Source organism: Epinephelus fuscoguttatus, linkage group LG16 (assembly GCF_011397635.1).
Source record: "Epinephelus fuscoguttatus linkage group LG16, E.fuscoguttatus.final_Chr_v1".
Classification (NCBI taxonomy): Eukaryota; Metazoa; Chordata; class Actinopteri; order Perciformes; family Serranidae; genus Epinephelus; species Epinephelus fuscoguttatus.
In genome coordinates, this window is record NC_064767.1 from 74,687 (window position 1) to 90,913 (window position 16,227).

General features: G+C 45.2%; 1 protein-coding gene across 1 annotated transcript; it reads right to left on the minus strand.

The window, feature by feature from the left end:
- Positions 1-321: 321 nt before the first annotated feature.
- tspan14 (tetraspanin 14) lies at positions 322-11,698 on the minus strand. Its single transcript, XM_049600042.1, has 8 exons — positions 11,578-11,698; positions 10,682-10,732; positions 10,429-10,575; positions 9,002-9,172; positions 8,037-8,162; positions 7,862-7,912; positions 7,333-7,446; positions 322-1,259 (listed from the first exon to the last, which is right to left on the minus strand). Exons 1-8 carry the CDS (start codon positions 11,656-11,658, stop codon positions 1,194-1,196), a joined length of 807 nt encoding a protein of 268 aa, XP_049455999.1. The 5' UTR covers positions 11,659-11,698; the 3' UTR covers positions 322-1,193.
- Between the last annotated feature and the right edge of the window lie 4,529 nt (positions 11,699-16,227).

Genomic DNA, 16,227 nt, shown 5'->3' on the forward strand with positions numbered 1-16,227 from the left:
CGAGCCTGTTGACTGGTGATGACATCACTCACTCAGCTGTCGTCATGGTGACGAGTTGACGATAAGGAACAATGTTGATGATGCTGTTAAATGATGAAGCTCTTCTGACACATCAACATCATCAAATCATTTGTGTCACTGATGATTGTTAAGTCAAATGAAAATAATAAAATCCAAAGATGTGACATCACAGCGTTCGTTTATATTTCACACTGACAGGAAGTCAAATCCAAACTTAAACTCAGAGAAGAAACTCGATGTCATTACTGTTTATAGACTGTAATCAATCAGACTAATCAGATCAATAATCAAACATTTACATACAAACTGTTTCAGACCAAACTTTATTTAGACCAATATAAAAAAACAAATATTCACTTTATAAAACAACAATCAGTCCCTTCAAAAACTGATCAATAATCAGGGATCAAGGATCAATAACCAATAATCAATGATGGATAACTGATGAACAGAGAAGAAGAAACAGTGACAGTTTGTTCTGATTGGCTCAAACATCCTGAAAACTTTATTCATACAAAACATTTTAACAAAAGAAACATTATTCATTCAGAGCTCATTAACATGAATCCAGTGTCAATAAAATTTAAACGTGATCATATGACCTGAAGCAGAAAGTGTTCAAAGGAACAGTCCACCATTTTATTTCATAAACGCTGATTCTGACTGTCGTTGGCCCTGGCCCCTTCCACTGATTCATCTGAAACTACATCAATGATTAGACGATCAGTTATTGATCACATTTTAATGATCAACTGATCAGTTCAGTCATTGATTAACTCCTCTTGTAAACGGAGCAGAAACCTGAGCATGGTGATGATGATGATGATGATGATGATGATGACGATGATTTTAATGACAATGATGGTGATGATGAAGGAGGCACTGGACATTGAACAGGTCAAAGGTCACTCTGGTCTGATGAACAGTAGAAAAGGCAATTTGGTGTAGAAGCTCATTGGTCTCATGACATGTGACATAATCAACAGAACATTCTCAGAGGTCCAACACAACGTCACAAGGTTAGCCAAAGGTGGCTAAAGGCAGACACAGAGAAAGAAGAAGAAGAAGAAGAAGAAGAGGAAGGCACATCTGATGGAGGGAACTTGGTCCAGTAACACCTTGCAGAGTCCACGCCCCCGGTTTCAGGGGACTGCACCCCCGTAATCGTCATTTCAGTAGCTGAATTTGACCTTCTCGATGTCGGAGATCAGCGTCCGGGCCAGGTAGATCCCCACCATCTGTTCACAAGTAAACACACAAGTCAGGTTCACAACACACCACCACAGACCAGAACAGACCACTACAGGCCTGTACAGAGCACTACAGACCAGACCAGTACACACTAGGGTTGTGCCAATGGGCGATCCAATCGCCCATCGGCGATAGAAGGGTTGTTTCACGATGTCTTTTTTAAATGACAATGCAATCGCGAGGTGTGGGGGGGGGGGGGGGGGCAGCGCGTGTGTGGAGCATGCTGACAAGATCGACGCTGAACAAGGCTGAGTGAGAGGAAACAGAGGGAGGCTGCTCAGTGAGAGAGCGGAGGGTGGGGGGGATCAACGCCTCCGCCCACTCGACAGAAGCATACTCGGGCGTACTGTAAGCAGAGCGGACTCCGTGAGGAATGTCTGCAGTCATTCAGGCTTTCATAGTCAAGCGCACTTCTGCGTTGTAGTTTCCTGTAAAAATGTCCGTGAAAAATCCCCGCGATGTGAAAAATACACGCCGAGCAGTCACTGGTGCGCGGAGCGGAGTCCGCGCAGTCGTAAAATCTGAGCTTTGCGAGCACAGGGCTTGCGGACGTCCGCTTTGAGGCCGCACAAGGCTCCGCGGAATCCGTTCCGCCTGAGTATGTTTGGGCCTTAACGCGCATGTCGCAGAGTGGTGAACAAACCAAACAAGACAATGTCAGGAGAAACTGAAAAGATATGCCGTCTATGTAAAGTCAACTTGCTAATTAAGGAGCCCCTACATGTTCAAGAGTTTTATAAAGCTGCTCAAACGCCAAACAGAGGCTATAAGTGAACGTTTCAGCGGCGACACGTAATGACCCCCCCCCCCACCCCGGCAATGACATCGTTCATCGGCGATTTCACTAGATGGCGATAGGACGATAGGATATGGACAAGATCGCCCAACTCTAGTACACACCACCACAGACCAGTACAGACCACTACACGCCTGTACAGAGCACTACAGACCAGACCAGACCACTACAGACCAGTGCAGACCAATACAGACCACTACAGACCAGTGCAGACCAGTACAGACCACTACAGACCACTAGAGATCGGTACAGACTAGGGCTGGACAATTATGGCAAAAACAATAATCACGATTATTTTGATATTGAAATCACGATTAATAAACACGATTATTCACTGATTTCAAAACTTGAGTATTTATGGAACCACCAAAACTCAACTTTAAATATAACTTCGCCGGAAATATTCAGCACACTGCTCAGCAGAATTACTGAGTTAGCAGGAGTTTGCTGAACAATGGCAGAGAAAATGCAGCCAAAAGTACCACTTTCAGCGTTACTTGTAACGGCTCGTCCCGCTAAACAGGCTGAGAAAAGAAATGTGGAGGCAGAAAAGGCTGCGACGAAAAAGGCTTTGGATAAAGTGAGAGGACAAACCAGACATCAACATCGGTGCAGCTTTTGAACGGCGGAGACAACTGAGGGAGCTGAAGGGCCTGAAAAGTGATGCAGAGGGGATTTGTTATTTTACTCGGCTCTCCTCTGCTCTGCTGACTCATGATGCACGTTCAGGCATGTCTGGGCTCGTGGCTTTGGACGGAGCACTGACGGGAGGGGGAGGAGGGGGTGGAGCTTAGAGGAGATGCCGCTTTCAAATCTTGCTAGCTCTCCAACATTACCAACTATGGCTTTAAAAGAACAGCCAGAAATAAATTAGTAACAAGTAAACAAGTAAAAGAAAAAGAAAAAGAAAAATAATAATAGTAAATTAAAATAATAATAGCAATAAAAACAATAAACAAAAATAAATACCCAATCTACTTGCACTCCTGCACAACTTGCAAAATTTACAACATGCAAAAAACACTAATAACACGGCCAAACAAACAAGTGTCTTGAATCCTGGGTTGCTTATGGTACTGATGGGGCACATGTCCTTTGCTAGCATAAATGTCACAGCCTCCGTTATGTCTTGATGTCTGCGGGAGGTGGTGGGATATGGGACGTCATTGTAAAGAGTGTTGTTAATGGAAGACTGTGTTGCAGTGGCGCTGGCTGACAAGCTTAAACTTTTTTGCTCCTTTATCACCTGGTCATAGCCCGCTTTATGGCTGAACTTTAAATGATTGAATAAGTTGGTCGTGTTGCCTTGGGGGGTAGACACGACAGCATGACAAACTTTGCAAACAATTTACTTTTGCTCAACGTCTGTCAACTTGAAGCAAAAATGTTTCCAGATGACTGAAGTTGTCCTACCTTTCTTCTCAACCAAAGGCTGCCTTTCTGCCATGTTCTCAATCGCTCGCTCCACATATTATTGATCCACACACGTCACACGCTTGCTGCTGCTGCTGCACATAACACAGGTGCATTCATGGTGCTTTTCCAGCACAGGAACCTACATACACGCCGTGCCGTGCGGCGCATTAATCGTTTTTTAGGGATGCATCGAAATCAAAATTTGTGGCCGAAGCCGAATAATATTAAATGCTTGGCCGAATACCGAGTACCGAATACTGAATATCGTTATTTAGTTTTTCATTAGTTTTTGCAGATGAACCCCTCCAGATTAGTGTTGTCACGGTACCAAAATTGGGACCCACTGTGCGATACCAATGAAAATATCATGGTTCTGAGTAGTATCATGATACCACAGCGAAAATGAGGCAGATGTGCCTTTTGTCATTTATAAAAAGATAAATCACTTTTCTATAATACATCAATGATATTTCAATGGAATAAATTACTTATTGACTTATTCATACTTCAAAAACAGCATCAATAAGTGATTAACATAGGGGGGATTGAAATAAAATAAATAAATAAAATAAAAATCAACCAGCCACCCTCCTCCCCTGACAAGTAAAGAACAGTCCCTAAAGTGCAGTGAGGTTTGTGGGCCGTTACCTGCCACAAAGAGAGAAATGTGAACAGCTCGTTTCTCCTCTGACACATCACGTATGGTCTGTGTTCGGCTGGCTCGGCTGTTCAGGTACTTCTGGGCAGTCATGACGCCAAGAAGAGGATATTATTGGAGCCGACTTCTCCGTCGCCGGTAAGCCGATGGCCGCCGTAATTGACAGAAATACATTAACGTTACTGTCTGTGTCTGTGACCCCCGTTCAACCCACAATCGGTGGGATTCGCCTTTCGTTTCTGCTGCTGGTTGAAATCTGTAGGCTGCTCGCACAGTGTGCTGAATGATTTAAGCCTATTTTGCTCGCTCAAAACTATTTTTAGTCGCAAATGCGAGTGCCGTGACGGGCGGATCGCCACACTGCCGACATTTTACTCTGCCCATCACGGCACGCTGTTTGATTGAGTTATCAAAACACGCCGCTATTATTCAGCCTTGCTTTTAACTTATTCCACCGAATACCGAATGTGTGTTTTTTTGCAATATTCAGCCGAATATATTCAGTTACAGAATGATGGTGCATTCCTATCGTTTTTCTTCGATTATAATGTTTTTATGATCGTGAGAAGCCAAAATCGAAATCATGATTAAAATTCGATTAATCGTCCAGCCCTAGTACAGACCAGCACAGACCAGCCCAGACAGACAACTACAGACCAACAATAACTGAAACAGTCCTCAGTACTTTTACAGAGACAGTACTGTTGCAGTACCTATTCTGAATACTGAGGGAACTGAGTACTGAGGGAGCTGAGTACTGAGGGAGCTGTGTACTGAGGGAGCTGTGTACTGAGGGAGCTGAGTACTGAGGGAACTGAGTACTGAGGGAACTGAGAACTGAGGGAGCTGAGTACTGAGGGAGCTGAGTACTGAGGGAGCTGTGTACTGAGGGAGCTGAGTACTGAGGGAGCTGAGTACTGAGGGAACTGAGTACTGAGGGAACTGAGAACTGAGGGAGCTGAGTACTGAGGGAGCTGAGTACTGAGGGAGCTGTGTACTGAGGGAGCTGAGTACTGAGGGAGCTGAGAACTGAGGGAGCTGAGTACTGAGGGAGCTGAGTACTGAGGGAGCTGAGTACTGAGGGAGCTGTGTACTGAGGGAGCTGAGTACTGAGGGAGCTGAGTACTGAGGGAGCTGTGTACTGAGGGAGCTGAGAACTGAGGGAGCTGAGAACTGAGGGAGCTGTGTACTGAGGGAGCTGAGTACTGAGGGAGCTGAGTACTGAGGGAGCTGAGTACTGAGGGAGCTGAGTACTGAGGGAGCTGAGTACTGAGGGAGCTGAGAACTGAGGGAGCTGAGTACTGAGGGAGCTGAGTACTGAGGGAGCTGAGTACTGAGGGAGCTGAGTACTGAGGGAGCTGAGTACTGAGGGAGCTGAGTACTGAGGGAGCTGAGTACTGAGGGAGCTGAGTACTGAGGGAGCTGAGAACTGAGGGAGCTGTGTACTGAGGGAGCTGTGTACTGAGGGAGCTGAGAACTGAGGGAGCTGAGTACTGAGGGAGCTGAGTACTGAGGGAGCTGAGTACTGAGGGAGCTGAGTACTGAGGGAGCTGAGTACTGAGGGAGCTGAGTACTGAGGGAGCTGAGAACTGAGGGAGCTGAGAACTGAGGGAGCTGTGTACTGAGGGAGCTGTGTACTGAGGGAGCTGAGAACTGAGGGAGCTGAGTACTGAGGGAGCTGTGTACTGAGGGAGCTGAGAACTGAGGGAGCTGTGTACTGAGGGAGCTGAGTACTGAGGGAGCTGTGTACTGAGGGAGCTGAGAACTGAGGGAGCTGAGTACTGAGGGAGCTGAGTACTGAGGGAGCTGAGAACTGAGGGAGCTGTGTACTGAGGGAGCTGAGTACTGAGGGAGCTGAGAACTGAGGGAGCTGAGTACTGAGGGAGCTGAGAACTGAGGGAGCTGTGTACTGAGGGAGCTGTGTACTGAGGGAGCTGAGAACTGAGGGAGCTGAGTACTGAGGGAACTGAGAACTGAGGGAGCTGTGTACTGAGGGAGCTGTGTACTGAGGGAGCTGAGTACTGAGGGAGCTGTGTACTGAGGGAGCTGAGTACTGAGGGAGCTGAGAACTGAGGGAGCTGTGTACTGAGGGAGCTGAGTACTGAGGGAGCTGTGTACTGAGGGAGCTGTGTACTGAGGGAGCTGAGAACTGAGGGAGCTGAGTACTGAGGGAACTGAGAACTGAGGGAGCTGTGTACTGAGGGAGCTGTGTACTGAGGGAGCTGAGAACTGAGGGAGCTGAGTACTGAGGGAGCTGTGTACTGAGGGAGCTGAGTACTGAGGGAGCTGAGTACTGAGGGAGCTGAGAACTGAGGGAGCTGTGTACTGAGGGAGCTGTGTACTGAGGGAGCTGAGAACTGAGGGAGCTGAGTACTGAGGGAACTGAGAACTGAGGGAGCTGTGTACTGAGGGAGCTGTGTACTGAGGGAGCTGAGAACTGAGGGAGCTGAGTACTGAGGGAGCTGTGTACTGAGGGAGCTGAGAACTGAGGGAGCTGAGAACTGAGGGAGCTGTGTACTGAGGGAGCTGAGTACTGAGGGAGCTGAGTACTGAGGGAGCTGAGAACTGAGGGAGCTGAGAACTGAGGGAGCTGTGTACTGAGGGAGCTGTGTACTGAGGGAGCTGAGTACTGAGGGAGCTGAGTACTGAGGGAGCTGAGTACTGAGGGAGCTGAGAACTGAGGGAGCTGAGTACTGAGGGAGCTGTGTACTGAGGGAGCTGAGTACTGAGGGAGCTGTGTACTGAGGGAGCTGAGTACTGAGGGAGCTGAGTACTGAGGGAGCTGAGTACTGAGGGAGCTGAGTACTGAGGGAGCTGTGTACTGAGGGAGCTGAGAACTGAGGGAGCTGAGTACTGAGGGAGCTGAGAACTGAGGGAGCTGAGAACTGAGGGAGCTGAGAACTGAGGGAGCTGTGTACTGAGGGAGCTGAGTACTGAGGGAGCTGTGTACTGAGGGAACTGAGTACTGAGGGAGCTGAGAACTGAGGGAGCTGAGTACTGAGGGAGCTGTGTACTGAGGGAGCTGAGTACTGAGGGAGCTGTGTACTGAGGGAGCTGTGTACTGAGGGAGCTGAGTACTGAGGGAGCTGAGTACTGAGGGAACTGAGTACTGAGGGAGCTGAGTACTGAGGGAGCTGTGTACTGAGGGAGCTGAGTACTGAGGGAGCTGTGTACTGAGGGAGCTGTGTACCTGCAGCAGAGAGATGACGATGAACACGATGGCCACAGTGTAAAGGTTCCCTGGTAACCAGTCCTCCAACGCAATGATGCAACCTTTAGTGTAGATATGATCACTCCACTCTCTCTGTACAAGAACCAGGAGAACTTCAAGTTAAAACGTTGACAACATTCACGTTCTCATAAACAGTTTAATGACATGTTTTCATTAGAACATTAAAAAACATTAATCATGTTCTTGTTAAAAGGCTGGTGACATATTTCTGTTACCAACACTCATCAGATATGTTAAAGAACAGTCAGGCTACATTTAACTTCAGGTCATCTTCACTCTAACTCCTCCTTGTCTCTGTGATGTCATCATGATGTCACTGTGTTGTCACATTGAGAAGGGGTTCCACACCTGTGCAGTGTTTAATGATGACCCTTTAAAAACTACACTTCCTGGATTAGAACTCACTGTCTTACCTGTACCTGTAGAGACACACCCATACCAACATGCTGACAGGAAGTTATATTTAAAGAACAGGAAGTAACCTCACCTTCGGTCTGTTTCTGACATCGTAGCCACACTGAGTGTTCACCACCGAGTCCTGGAACAAACACAAACTGTTCTTTAGTGGAACACAAATAATGTCAATAAAACTTATTATGTTGTTATGTTGGTGCAGTAACCAATGATGTTTATTGATGAATATTGATCGATGATAAACTCACAGCAGGATCAGTATTGCAGCAGGAGAATGGAACGCCACACTTCTCTCTGCTGCGATGGGTTCCATTACAGCTGAAGTAATTATTTAGATCCCAGTCATCCGGATCCTGAGCTCCACAGCAGTGGTTCTGTTAAAGAACAGGATACTAAAGGGTTAAGTAAGGGTTCTTCTGTTCTACAACAGTGATTCTGTTAAAGAACAGAGTATTTAAGGGTTAACTAAGGGTTCTGGTAAAGAACAAGATAGTTAACGGATAACTAAGGGTTCTTTATTCCACATCAGTGGTTCTGTTAATCAACAAGACACTAAAGGGTTAACTAAGGGTTCTGTTAAAGAACAAGATACTTAAGGGTTAACTAAGGGTTGTTCTGTTCCACAGCAGTGGTTCTGTTAAAGAACAGGATACTAAAGTGTTAACTAAGAGTTCTTCTTTTCCACAGCAGTGGTTCTGTTAAAGAACAGAATACTAAAGGGTTGAGTAAGGGTTCTGTTGAAGAACAAGATACTAAAGGGTTAACTAAGGGTTCTTCTGTTCCACAGAAGTGGTTCTGTTAAATAACAGGATATTTAAGGGTTAACTAAGTGTTCTTGTGTTCAACAGCAGTGGTTCTGTTAAAGAACAGGATACTAAAGGGTTAACTAAGGGTTCTTGTGTTCAACAGAAGTGGTTCTGTTAAATAACAAGACACTTAAGGGTTAACTAAGTGTTCTTCTGTTCCACAGCAGTGGTTCTGCTTCTGTTCCACAGCAGTGGTTCTGTTAAAGAACCCGTAGTTAAAAACCTGTAGTTGAATAACCTATAGTTAAAGAACTAATAGTTGAAGAACCCGTAATTGAAGAACCTGTAGTTAAAGAACCCGGGGATAAAGAACCCGTAGTTGAAGAACCTGTTGTTGAAGAACCTGCAGTTGAAGAACCCGTAATTGAAGAACCTGTAGCTAGCACACACAGACAGTGATGACGTACCATCCTCTGCAGAGAGTCGATGAGGTTCTGCAGGTCGATGTCGTCTCTGTAAGCTCTGACGTTTGCCAGGAAGAACTCGTTGATCCACTCTCTGACCTGACTCTGAAAAACCACCGCCAGAACTGCTGCCGTCAGCTCCAGGAAGAAGATGAATCCAATCACTCCGGAGAACTGAAGAGAAACCACAAGAACCAACTTAATGTGGAACAAAACAGAACAATTTTTTGTTTTAAATGTACAAACTCCAGCAGACATATTGGTAACATAAAAACGTGTTTTTAACGTACACACACCAGCAAATGTGTTTTTAACGCATAAACGTTGGTGTTTTTAATGTACATACTTCAGCAGACAGATATTTAACGTACAAACTTTTGTGTTTTTAATGTACAAACTTTAGCAGACATGTTTTTAACATACAAACGTCAGCAAACACATTTTTTAACGAACAGCAGACATGTTTTTAACATACAAACTACAGCAGACATGTTTTCAACATACAAACTTTAGCAAACATGTTCTTAAAGGCGCTGTATGTAAGAATGTGGCCAAAACGGTTACTGCACTCAAATTCAAAATACTGCCGCGAGTCGTGTCCGCCCCCCATCCCCTATAAATTCGAAGTTGCTGGGCAGCGGCACGCTGGAGACTGATTTGTTTGCCCACGGGCCGCATCCTTGACCTTCAGTTTTCCAGCGGACCATTCGAGCAAGTCCGGCTTCTCTGCTGCTAACGCTGCTGCCGGGATACAGCTGCGGAGGAGCCGGCTGCTAATGCTATGTACCGGGACACTGCTAATGCTGCTTGCCGTGCTGCTGTTGCACAGTCTTAACTGTAACTGATGCTGAGACTCTACTGACTGTGTGACGGTGGTGGGTGGCCCAACAGGACAAAACACAAATTAAAAACATAAACATGATTTGCAGACTGTAAAAATGTTTTTTAAATGTGAATATTCTGGCTGTACTATTGTTGTCGGTGAGATCAGTATGTTAAGGCCAAAACACACCGGCGGCATCACATGACGGCGGCGTCATTGACGCGAGTCAAGTGCCACCCCAACACACACAAAAAAGCGTCACGCTGCAGGGCGTCAACCGGATTTCTATTGCACACTCCAGTCCGCAAGAGCTGGGAAGTACAAAATAGTGCTTTTTCAAGGGCGCCGACGCTGGAAAAATAGGACAATAGCGTAAAGTGCCGTCGAGCCGCCGCCAGTGTGGGTTTGTAAATAGAAAATAATGGGGGCGGCTGTTTTGACGCGCGTCGTACGGCGCCGGTGTGTTTTGGCCTTTAGTCTCTGTGACATATTAGGATGATTTTACGACTATTTGCTTTAGATTTCTTACATATAGCTCCATGGATGTTTTTAACGTACAAACTTCTGTTTTTATGTACAAACTTCAGCAGACATGTTTTTAACGTACAAACTTCAGCAGGCAGATGTTTTCTCTCAGAGCTCCCACACAGCCAGCGAAGCCCAGGATGAAGGTGACTCCACCCACCACCAGGACCAACCAGACCGGGTCGAAGCCATGCAGCCGAGTCACCTGGGTCAGATCCAACAGGACTCCCTGTAAACCACATCAGACCAGTTCAAACCAGTTCAGGAGGTGGAACTTCTACATATGAACATCATGTGATAATAAATATCATGTATAAAATTTAAACAGTTCAGACCTTTTCGCTCCATGCCCAGAAACCAACGGCAATAAAGGCAACTCCAGCCAGCTGAACAGGAAGACACACACAGCAGTGATTAGACTGATCCAGAGAGCAGCATTCACTTCAATTCATGAACACAAAGACACACACCAGCGATCGGACCAATCCAACAGAGACCAGCATTCACACACATTCATGAACACAAGGCTGTGTTTCATTGGTGCTCAAACACACCCTTATTGACTTCCCTTTGGGGAAATCCCCGCCGCCGCCATCAGAGTCATTGTGTGAAATATTAAATTAACTTTGTGAAACGGACCATTGGAGATCTGTATTTACCACAATGCACTGCAGTTATGTATTCGATACATCAACAGCAGAGACGGTGACATTAAACTCCAGTGAAGAATGAGGAGATCTAAATTATAAAATAAAGTTTGTAAACATGCCATTTGTGTGACATCATCACAATGAGTCCGTTCTGAAACAGACGACATCACAAATTGGAGCAGGTAATGGCCATGTTGTAGTTCTGATGATTTATAAAGAGCAAAAACTGACGCTCCATCATGATGAGTACAGCTGCTCCCCTGCCCGCTGTCCCCTGCCCGCTGTCCCCTGTCCGCTGTCCCCTGCCCGCTGTCCCCTGTCCGCTGTCCCCTGCCCGCTGTCCCCTGCCCGCTGTCCCCTGTCCGCTGTCCCAGTGTGACTCATACTGTTACAAAACATCGAGAGCAGAAAGGGAGTGGAACTACTAATGAAACACAGCAGAAGACGGACTGTTGAGAAAGACTTTATATTTCCTGCTCATCCACCACACAGGATGCCACTGACATCACTTCCATGTTAACTGACAGGCAGACAGGAAACAGCTGCGAGGCTCAGTGAACATGTGAACAGGTGTGACTCACCCAGAAGATGATGTTGTAGCTGAACATCAGGTATTTGTAGCAGCAGCTGACCTCACCACTGTCATAGCGATAGTAGTACATCTGTCAGGGAGCAGTTATACACCGTAAATATACATATATTGTCAAATATTTCATATAACACACTCTAGTTATACAATTCATATTTATGCTGTCAAATATTTTGTACAACACACTGTAGTTATACTGTCATATATTTTATATAACACACTGTATAATGTTCATAGATACTGTCCCACCTGACCCTAACGACTCACACTGTGACCTTAACGACTCTGAAACTAAAAGCTCACGTGACCCCTACAACTCTACAAGGGTTCCCATCCACACAGGGTTTATAGCCTGCAACTTCATACCAGTCATCAGTCATTTAGAACTGAAGAAGCTTCTTGGATGAGAGGCCAAACATCTTCAAGAAACACAAGCAAGTCCAGTTGTCTACGCTATTAGCACTTAGGAATATACTGTTTATATATATATATATATATATATATATATAGTCATATATTTTATATAACACACTGTATACTGTTCAGTCATATATTTTATATAACGTACTGTTGTCATATAAAACTATAAACAGAAACAAGTAAACAATAATACATGAATATTTAACCAGATATTTGAAGTTCAGATCAGACGAACGTTAGCTTAGCTGAAGCTAATCTGTCTACAATTCCGGAAGTAAGTTTGTTCGGGAATTTTCGGTTTCCTTCAGAAGTCCCGGATGAGTTCTCCTGACCCACCGGACCGGACGGTCCCGTTAATACCGGCCATTACCGGACCGTTTATGAACAGTTTCGGTTTGTTCAGAGCTATCAGAAAACGGCTAATGCTAACTGTAAACTGAGCGGAGGAGATAACGGTAAAGGGAGTCAGCCTTACCTCGGGGGCTCAGAGCAGACGGTAACGTTACCGTTAATAAAACCGGTAATGAAGAGTGTCCTCAGATGTCAGGTCTCAGATCAGTTACCTTGGGATCAGATGGTTTTTATTTAATGTTTTTATTAAGTTTATTAAAGTTTAATCAAACAAATAAACAAACACACCCTGCTGCTACGACACTTCTTCTTCTACTACTACTTCCGCCTTTAGTGCTGCCTCTGTTTCCACCAGAAAAAAACAAAACACAGCTGCTTCTTCTTCTTCTTCTGTCTCAGTTACTGCTGGTGCACAGCTTTATTACCGCCACCTGCTGGAGAGTAGAGGAACTGTAGGGACGACACTACAGACTGTTAAATCTACAGATAGACGCACCTGTGGTTCTACCTGTTCTCATTTAAATAGACACACCTGTGGTTCTACTGTCTAACTATCATCATGTAATTTAATGCTGCAGAACATAAATAATTAAGCCATTTGGAGAGTTTATTTAGTGTTGGGAGTCTGTAAAGATTCTGTTTCTTGTTTCACACTGTAAACATGGAGCAGTTTGATGAGAGCGAGGAAACGTTCTCGTTTGTCGAGGAAGGTATGTTTTCTCTAGGCTAATTTTTTTTTATCTCTGAGCTCAGACTTGTTTACTCTGTTTACCTTTTTGTTTGTTTGTTTGTTTGAGAGGTTTAGGGTGAAACTTTGTTTTGTTCATTCATTCATTCATTCATTCATTCATTCATTCATTCATCTTCTAACCGCTTCATCCTCTTGAGGGTCACGGGGGGGCTGGAGCCTATCCCAGCTGACATCGGGTGAGAGGCAGGGTTCACCCTGGACAGGTCACCAGACTATCACAGGGCTGACACATAGAGACAGACAACCATTCACACTCACATTCACACCTACGGACAATTTAGAGTCACCAGTTAACCTGCATGTCTTTGGACTGTGGGAGGAAGCTGGAGTACCCGGAGGAAACCCACGCTGACACGGGGAGAACATGTCAGAGCACCTGGAGGAAACCCACGCTGACACAGGGAGAACATGCAAACTCCACACAGAAGGGCTCCCACGTGGTCCACCTGTGGTCCCCCTGTGGTCTCCCTGTGGTCCACCTGTAGTCCACCTGTAGTCCACCTGTGGTCCACCTGTGGTCCCCCTGTGGTCCACCTGTGGTCCCCCTATGGTCCACCTATAGTCCACCTGTAGTCCACCTGTGGTCCACCTGTGGTCCCCCTGTGGTCCACCTGTGGTCCCCCTATGGTCCACCTATAGTCCACCTGTAGTCCACCTGTGGTCCCCCTGTGGTCTCCCTGTGGTCCCCCTGTAGTCCACCTGTAGTCCACCTGTGGTCCCCCTGTGGTCTCCCTGTGGTCCATCTGTAGTCCACCTGTGGTCCCCCTATGGTCCACCTATAGTCCACCTGTAGTCCACCTGCACACCTGCAGCATGTTACCTGTATAGGTGAGTGTCATTAGTTCCTGTTTGTCAGTGTTGACAAACACTGATACAATAATCCACCATCTGACTGATGATGTCACTGACAGTCATTATGTTGATGAGTGGATTGACTCATGATCAATGGCTATTAATGATCGTCTGCTGATATAAACAGAAGGTCTGACAACCAATCAGAATGGTTGTAGCTCATTAATATGCAGACTAATGTGAGGAGACGACGGCAGTTCGTCCTTCAGTGAAGTATCCGTGACGACCGGCTGCCTGCATGTTAACGATGTGAGGAGCTTGTGAAGGTAACACTGCCACTCTTAACGAGGACGCTCTGGCCGAACACACTTCCTGTGAGACTGCTGAGGTCACAGGGTCACATGGTCACATGGTCCCGTTAAGAGAGACACGTGTGACTCAGACTGATGATCATCACCTCAACACAGGCGCTTGGTAACAGAGAAAATAAATGAGTTCTGATGAGAAGTTTCAACACAAACAGGATCAAACCTGTCATCAGTCTGTATGTGGCCAGAAGTATGTGGACGCCTGTTGGTTCTGATGATGAGTAAACGTGTCGCAGCAAAGAGTCAGAAACTGAATCACATCACACTCTGCAGCCTGAATCCTGCTGTTACCATGGAGACTGTGACCTGATGTTCTCTGTCACCATGGTGACAGAACTGACAAATTTCTGGGTCACTCTGATGTTTAGCTGCAGTTTGTCAAAGCAACACAAAACTAACAAACAGGATGTTTACGGATCATTTCACACTTCTCTACCACCATCACACACACACACACACACACACTACGAGCGTGTCTGTTGGACCCTGATCACCGTCACACTTGATCCTCCATTCATTCATCGTCTTCACTTCCTGTCATGAACCGACCTTTAATGACAAAATTATAATTATTAGAGGCAAAATTCATGACCTCCTGTCCTCAGATAGTACCTATCTAACCTCAAACACAGCTGTAAAACCTAATATATATTTAGATTGCTTCTCCCTGATTTCTATTCAAGAATTGACTGCAGTGATTTCTTCATCTAAATCATCAACGTGTCTCTTAGACCCCATCCCAACTAGGCTACTTAAGGAGGTCTTTCCTTTAGATAACACTCATATATTAGATATGATCAATATATCCTTATTAACAGGCTATGTACTACAGTCTTTTAAGGTAGCTGTAATTAAACCTCTACTAAAAAAGCCCACCCTGGATCCAGAGGTGTTAGCCAACTATAGACCAATATCTAATCTTCCCTTTATGTCAAAGATCCTTGAGAAAGTAGTCGCAGACCAGCTGTGTGATTTTCTCCAGGATAATAATCTATTTGAGGAATTTCAGTCAGGATTTAGAGTGCATCATAGCACTGAGACAGCTCTAGTTAAAATTACAAATGACCTTCTGATTGCTTCGGACAAAGGACTCGTCTCTGTACTTGTTTTATTAGATCTTAGTGCAGCGTTTGACACAATTGACCATCAAATTCTACTGCTGAGACTGGATCACTTAATTGGCCTAAAAGGTTCTGCACTGAGCTGGTTTAAATCTTATTTATCTGATCGTTTTCAGTTTGTTCACGTTCATAATGAATCGTCCTTACGTACTAAAGTTTGTTTTGGAGTTCCACAAGGTTCTGTGCTCGGACCAATCCTGTTTACTCTATATATGCTTCCTTTAGGTAACATCATTAGAAATCACTCTATAAATTTCCATTGTTATGTGGATGATACTCAGTTGTATTTATCGATGAAGCCAGAAGAAAGTAATCAATTAACTAAACTCCATAACTGCCTTAAAGACATAAAAACTTGGATGAGCACCAATTTCCTGATGTTAAATTCAGACAAAACTGAAGTTATTGTTCTTGGCCCCAAACAACTCAGAGACTCTTTATCTGATGACATAGTTTCTCTAGATGGCATTGCTCTGGCCTCTAGCACTACCGTAAGAAACCTCGGAGTAATATTTGATCAAGATCTGTCTTTTAATTCTCATTTAAAACAAACCTCACGGACTGCATTTTTTCATCTGCGTAATATTGCGAAAATAAGGCCCATCCTGACCCAAAAACATGCAGAAAATTTGGTCCACGCTTTTGTTACCTCTAAGACTAAGACTAGACTTAAGACTTTCCTCTTTGATAAAGCTTATAGTTAGGGCTGGCTCAGGCTTGCCCTGTACCAGCCCCTAGTTAGGCTGACTTAGGCCTAGTCTGCCGGAGGACCCCCCTATAATACACCGGGCCCCTTCTCTCCTTCTCTCTCTCTCTCTCTCTCTCTCCTTCTCTCTCTC

What these genes read in the sequence shown, in the direction of transcription:
- tspan14 (XM_049600042.1), bottom strand. Translation starts at nt 11,658, where the DNA reads ATGTACTACTATCGCTATGACAGTGGTGAGGTCAGCTGCTGCTACAAA. An exon ending in GCTACAACATCATCTTCTGG is followed by an intron (nt 10,733 to 11,577) that starts GTGAGTCACACC and finishes CTTCCTGTTCAG; the next exon opens with CTGGCTGGAGTTGCCTTTAT. An exon ending in TCTGGGCATGGAGCGAAAAG is followed by an intron (nt 10,576 to 10,681) that starts GTCTGAACTGTT and finishes TGTGGTTTACAG; the next exon opens with GGAGTCCTGTTGGATCTGAC.